Source organism: Telopea speciosissima, chromosome 8 (genome assembly GCF_018873765.1).
Source record: "Telopea speciosissima isolate NSW1024214 ecotype Mountain lineage chromosome 8, Tspe_v1, whole genome shotgun sequence".
Lineage (NCBI taxonomy): Eukaryota > Viridiplantae > Streptophyta > Magnoliopsida > Proteales > Proteaceae > Telopea > Telopea speciosissima.
The window spans coordinates 46,007,737-46,014,218 of record NC_057923.1 but is presented as its reverse complement, the minus strand read 5'-3'; the positions used below and the strand labels follow the sequence as shown (position 1 = coordinate 46,014,218).

The 6,482-nt window shown below is 42.9% G+C and overlaps 1 protein-coding gene across 1 annotated transcript; it reads left to right on the top strand.

Annotated features, from left to right (window-relative positions):
* The first annotated feature begins 1,361 nt into the window (after positions 1-1,361).
* LOC122672342 lies at positions 1,362-1,916 on the top strand. The gene has a single exon (XM_043869832.1). The coding sequence runs from the start codon at positions 1,362-1,364 to the stop codon at positions 1,914-1,916; it is 555 nt and encodes a 184-aa protein (XP_043725767.1).
* Positions 1,917-6,482: the final 4,566 nt, after the last annotated feature.

Sequence of the window (6,482 nt, the reverse complement as noted above, 5' to 3'; positions counted from 1 at the left end):
AATAAGGTGGGGCGATTCCGGCCTATATGCTTGGGGAATTTCTTTTTCAAGCTAATCCCGAAGATTATGGCTAGCCATCTCTCTGCTATCCTCCACAAATTAATTTCGGCTGAACAGGGGGCCTTTCAGAAAGGAAAAGTCATCTTTGATAATATTGGGGTGGCCTCTGAGCTTACAAATTTAATGTCAGTCAAGTGTAGAGGAGGAGGTATGGGCATGAAGCTTGATATCCAAAAGGCGTTTGACACTCTGGAGTGATCCTATCCCTTTGATGTTCTCAGCGCATTTGGGTTCTCAAACTTGTGGATTTCTTGGGTGCATCAGATTCTCCTCTCTTCAAAAATCTTGGTGTTGATCAATGGCGGTCCAGTGGGGTTCTTTAGCGTGGAAAGGGGTCTGCGCCAAGGGGACCCTCTTTCCTCCCTTCTTTTTATTCTTTCAGAGGAGGTTCTTTGTAAAGGTCTCAGTGATCGTCATCAAAAGGGCAGAATTGCAGCACTGCCAGGCCCACGCCAGGTGTTTACCCCTTCCCACCTCTTATATGCTGATGATCTATTTATTTTCATGAAGGCAGAACTGCAAGGTGTTAAACAAGTGAAGATTTTCCTTGACAATTATGGTTCATACTCGGGTCAAAATATTAACCTAGCTAAAAGCAAAGTCTTCATGGGTAGAATCTCTGCGTCCAGACGACAGCGCCTGCTCTTCGAGCTGCAGATTCCTATTTGCACTTTCCCCACAAGATATTTGGGGGTTCAATTGAGCAAAGGCAGGGTGAAACGGGAAATGATCCTACCACTTGTAGATCAATTCAAAAACAGATTGGTAGCTTGGAAGGGTCGCCTTCTCTCCATGGCAGGGCGAGTGGAGTTAGTCAGATCTGTTATGGGGAGTATCCCTATTCACAATTTTTCCATCTACCTCTGGCCAGCTTCCTATGTTACGATAATGGAGCGATGGATTCGCAACTTCATCTGGTGTGGTGTGTCAGATAGCTCTAAAGCCATTACAGTCAAGTGGGACAGTGTTTGTAAGCCAAAAAGCGAAGGAGGTCTTGGGATCCGTCGCCTAAGAGATCTTAATCTAGCCCTTCTCTCTAAGCTAGCTTGGTCCATCAAAACGGACACCTCTATCTTTGCAGCCTTCATGTGGGGGATGTTAGTTAAAGCCAATGGCTCTCTTAAAAACTCCATTGGAACATCAACTATCCTCCCTGGTCTTCGTAAGGTCTGGAACTTTTTATGCTCAGCTGAATGTTGGGTTGTGGGAGATGGTCAATCTATTAATTTTTGGTATGATAAGTGGATTGGTAACCAAGCGTGGAGGACCTAATGCAGCCTCACTTAATTCCTCGATCTCTCATGGCTAAAGTTGCTGATTTTTTTATGGAAGGCCCTTGGGATCTGCTGGCAACAATTGCTCCAGTTATCCACCATGTATTCAATATCATCCAAAGCATGGACACCCCACCTTCCAACAACCCAGATCGCCGTGTATGGGCTCACACCAATTCTGGTTCTTTCTCGGTTGCTTCTGCATGGGAGGCAATTAGATCCAAGGCACCGCCTTGGGAATGGGACTGGGCCATCTGGAAAAATAACCTGCAGCCTCAAACATCAGTGTTTGGATGGCGTCTGATGTATGGAGCCCTTCCAACCGATGACAAAGTTCAATGCAGAGCTGTAGCACTGGCCTCTAGGTGTGAGCTTTATGGAGTTGCTTGTGATTCTGGAACCCACATTTTTATGAACTACTCCTTCTCTTGTGACGTTTGGAGGGATATCTTGCTTCAGTTCAATGAAAGCTGGACTGGGTTCCCAACAAACCAGCTTTTATTTTTGTGGTGGCGGAAAAAACTTAAGCTTATCCCCCAACCCACAATCTGGGGACCCCTCATTGTTATTGCATGTCAATAGATTTGGCTAGAACGCAATAGAAGAATATATGATAATATTAAAAGATCCCACTCACAGGTGGTGAAAATGTGTTTCAGAGAAGTGAGGTACTGCACCAAGACAGATGGGGTAAGGATTAAGTTAGTGCATGATTTATCTTTTGCTAGAATGCTGTGAATTCCCATCGCCAGATCTCCTGCAAGGCCTATCTTGGAAGTAAAATGGAAGCATCCTCCTCCAGGCTAGTTGAAGTTAAACATTGATGGGTCCTCGTTGGGAAATCCAGGTTCCTCGGGTGCAGGTGGTATCTTTAGAAACCACAATGGCTCTCCAATCAAATGCTTTGCTACTTACCTGGAAGTTAGAACCAATTTCATGGCCGAGATGGCAGCATTCATGGTGGGTATTAAAGAAGCTCGCGAACTTTGCATTTCCAAGCTCTGGATAGAATGTGACTCAGCCGCTGCAGTCTCAGCTATTCTTTTCGGTAAGATCTCTTGGAGTTACTTGCAAAGCTGGTGGTCTATCTCCCCCTTTCTCGGCTCCATCCAATGGAGAATAACTCACTGCTACAGAGAAGCTAATGTGGCAGCAGATGCTCTTGCAAATCACACTTCAAAGAGAAAAGAGTCTAATTCTTGGCAACCTTCACCAGGTTTCATCTCCCACTTTGTAAGCTGGGATGCCATGGGGCGGCCCTATTACAGGTTCACCTAGCGGGTGTTGTGGGGATTATGCCCTTCAATTGTTGTCTTTTTTGAATTGAAGTTCATTGCTGATCTTTAGCAAAAATAATAAAATAAATAAAGAATCTTTTTTGTTTTGTTTTGTTTTGGGAGTTCTAATGGGTCCTATATATAGATATAGATCCTAATAACTTCAATTATAAGGATGCTCAGGTAAAACCAATAATTAATGATTAAAGTATATATTGGTATTCAAAGATGCCCTTCTCTCTAAGCTAGGTTGGTCCAATTAATGATAATCTTAGACAATGAAAACACCATCAGATCGTACAACTGTAAATAATACGATCAAAAAACTAATAATAAATTATTACAATCCAATTGAGTACGGCTTGGACCTTGTTAGGATGTATAGAAATATCATTCGCCAAAACGTGTCCTAGAACTCACATTTGTTTTTTTAGGTGAATAAAAAATATATTCAATAATTCACAGCTACAGAAACATCCAAAAGGGAAGAAGACACTACCAACAAGATGCAGGCTCTTATTGGGGGGGAGAACACTCTGACCCCAACTTATTTTTAAGCTCGAACTTGATGGTGTCCCAGATGAGCTGAACATTTCTAGACTTATCAATCCATTTTATCAGACCATATCACACCATATTTGATTTATTTCTATATTTGCCATTGCTTGAGCATCAAGCATGCAATCCCTTGACAATTCATGGTCTCAATATCATCTTCCTCAATGTCCCTCTTTCTAATTCTTTACTTTTAGTTCATAAATTTGCTTCTGACAACAAGGTATTTTTTGAATTTCATGCCACCCATTTTCATGTGAAGGATCCGACGTCCAATCATATTCTGCTTACAGGGCTTAGCAAAGACGATCACTAGTACCTGCCATCTCCTCAGCCGTTGCCTGCTCCCTCCACCAATATTGCACAAGTTTCCTCCTATGATCGATGGCACCAACGTCTAGGTCATCCGAATGAGCGCTCCTTTCGTCTCATGATCAATTATGTGAAGCTTCCTCCGTCTCCGCACTTGTGTTCTGCTTGTCAAATAGGCAAATCATGCCGTTTGACCCTTCGTGAACCACATAATTGTAGTAGTTCTCCTTTATTTTAAATTTTTAGTGATATTTCAGGACCCTCTCCCAATATTCCATCTGATGGATATCGTTATTTCTTAATTTTTGTGGATGATTTTACTCGGTATATTTGGTTGTATCCCCTCAAGGTTAAATCTGATATTTTTTCTGTGTTTAATCAATTCAAAGCATTTGTTGAACGTCAATTCTCTACCAAAATAAAAAAAAATGTACAAACTGATTGGGGAGGAGAGTTCTACTCTCTTCATTCTTATTTTGCCACTCTTGACATTCAACATTGCATTTCTTACCCTCACACTCATGAACAACAGGGCACCGTTGAAAGGCAAAATCGCCATATTGTTGAGACTAGGCTGACTATTATGAATCATGGCTCTGTCCCTCAATCTTATTAGGATTATGCCTATAAAACGGCAGTCTACCTAATCAATCGAATGCCCACTCCCACCCTTGGGAACATATTTGCCTACCATCTACTCACATCACACACACCCGATTATAGTTTTCTCAAATTTTTGGGTGCCTCTGTTTCCCTTTTCTTCACCCTTACAATAATCATAAAATTGATCCGCGGTTTGCTCCATGTGTTTTCCTTGGGTATAGTTCCCACCACCATGGCTCCCGTTGCATGCATCTTGAGTCCCGTCGCATTTATATTGCTCGCCATGTCTAATTTGATGAACTTAGATTTCCATTTTGTGAATCCCAATCCCCTCCCACTCCCTCGTCACCTTCACCACCATGGGCTTCTCTACCATTAACCATCTTACCTGATCCGCCATTACCCATAGTCCACCCACCAACCCCTAACCCGCCACAGACCCCTTTACCTCAATCCCCCATATCCGGTGTTGATCCCATATTACCCTCCCCTAGTCCGCACTCCTCTCCCTCTTCAACCCCTCCATCGATCTCCCCATTCTGCACACGCCTTCTTAGTGAGCTTTATGATGACCCCTCCATAGCCTTTCACGCCAATATTACCCAAATAACCCATGACCCTTCTCCCCCTTTAGAACCTACCTGTTACACTCAAGCTATGAAGGATCCTCAATGGCAACAGGCCATGTCTGATGAGTTTGCAGCCTTACTCAGAAATGGCACCTGGTCATTGGTGTCTCCCCCTACTAATGCAAATTTGGTTGGTTGTAAGTGGGTGTACAAGATCAAGCACAAGGCCGATGGGACTATCGAACGATACAAGGAGAGACTTGTGGCAAAGGGGCTTCATCAACAACAGGGATTGGATTATAACGAGACCTTTAGCCAAGTTGTCAAGCCTACCACTATCCGCATAGTGTTAACACTGGTTGTCTGCAATGGATGGGGTGTTCGACAACTTGATGTCCAAAACGCCTTTTTACATGGTGTACTTAATGAGGAGGTATATATGACTCAACCTCAAGGGTTCAAAGATACTAATCAGCCAACTCATGTATGTTGGTTGCACAAATCTTTATATGGCCTCAAACAGGCCCCTCGTGCCTGGTTCAGCCGATTGTCCCAGTTCTTGGTTATATCTGGTTTTCGATCTTCCCAAATGGATCCGTCATTGTTTATTTACACACAAGGTCCCACGACCTCTTATGTTCTTGTATATGTCAATGACATCCTTGTTACAGGTAATCAGCCCATGCATATTGATACTCTGCTTCAACAGCTTGCATCTGAGTTTTCGATTAAGGATCTCGGTTAATTAAGTTTCTTTTTGGGGATCGAGGCAACATACAAACCTGATGGTCTCACTCTATCTCAGTCCTGCTACATTACTGGTCTTCTCCAATGGGCTAGCATGTCTGATTTGCAAACCGGTTCTTACACCCATGGCTACCACTTTTAAAGCATCTACTACAAGGGGTGTATCTTTCTCTGATCCCACTAAGTATCGGTCGATAGTTGGTGCATTATAGTATATTACTCAAACCTGTCCAGATGTGGCCTTCTCTGTGAATTATGTCTGCCAATACATGCATAACCCTACAGAAGACCATTGGACCATGGCAAAGCATATTTTACGCTACCTCAAATACACAGTTGACTATGGGCTCCATATCACTCAGTCCTCATCTCAAGATCTCAAAGCTTTCTCTGATGTCAAACAGGCTGGTGGTGACGATCGTACATCTACTAGTGGACATGCCATCTATCTGGGACATAATTTGATCTCTTGGGCTTCCAAGAAACAGAAGACTGTTGCTCGGTCCTCCACTGAGTCTTAGTACAAGGCTCTTACCGACGCCTGTGCTGAGCTCACCTGGCTTCAGTCGCTGTTTGGTGAACTTGGCATCTCTACTTCTCTTACCCCTGTGTTATGGTGTGACAACATCGATGCCACGTATCTCTAGAAAAATCCTATTTTTCACGCCCGTACTAAGCACGTGGAAATCGATTTCCACTTTGTTCGTGATCAAGTTGCCAAACATGATCTTCAAGTCCAGTTTATTTATACCAAAGATCAGATTGCAGACATTCTGACCAAAGGACTCGGTACGGCCAAATTCTCGTTTCTTCGGGACAAACTGAAGATTCGATCGCTCCAATCTTCATCTTGAGGGGGTGTATCAGACCATATCACACCATATCCAATTTCTTTCTATGTTTGCCATTGCTTGAGCATCAAGCATGCAATCCCTTGACAATCCATGATCTCAATATCATCTCCTTCAATCTCTCATATATAGTAGGTATGATTTATTGTAATCTTGTCTTTATAGTATGTGTATTATGGGTGATTGAGTTTCCAACATGTGGATTCCTCTTACCTATTTATACACTCACAATTG

Bases quoted from the DNA above. Each gene is read 5' to 3' on its own strand.
- LOC122672342 (XM_043869832.1), top strand. From the start codon at position 1,362: ATGGCTAAAGTTGCTGATTTTTTTATGGAAGGCCCTTGGGATCTGCTG.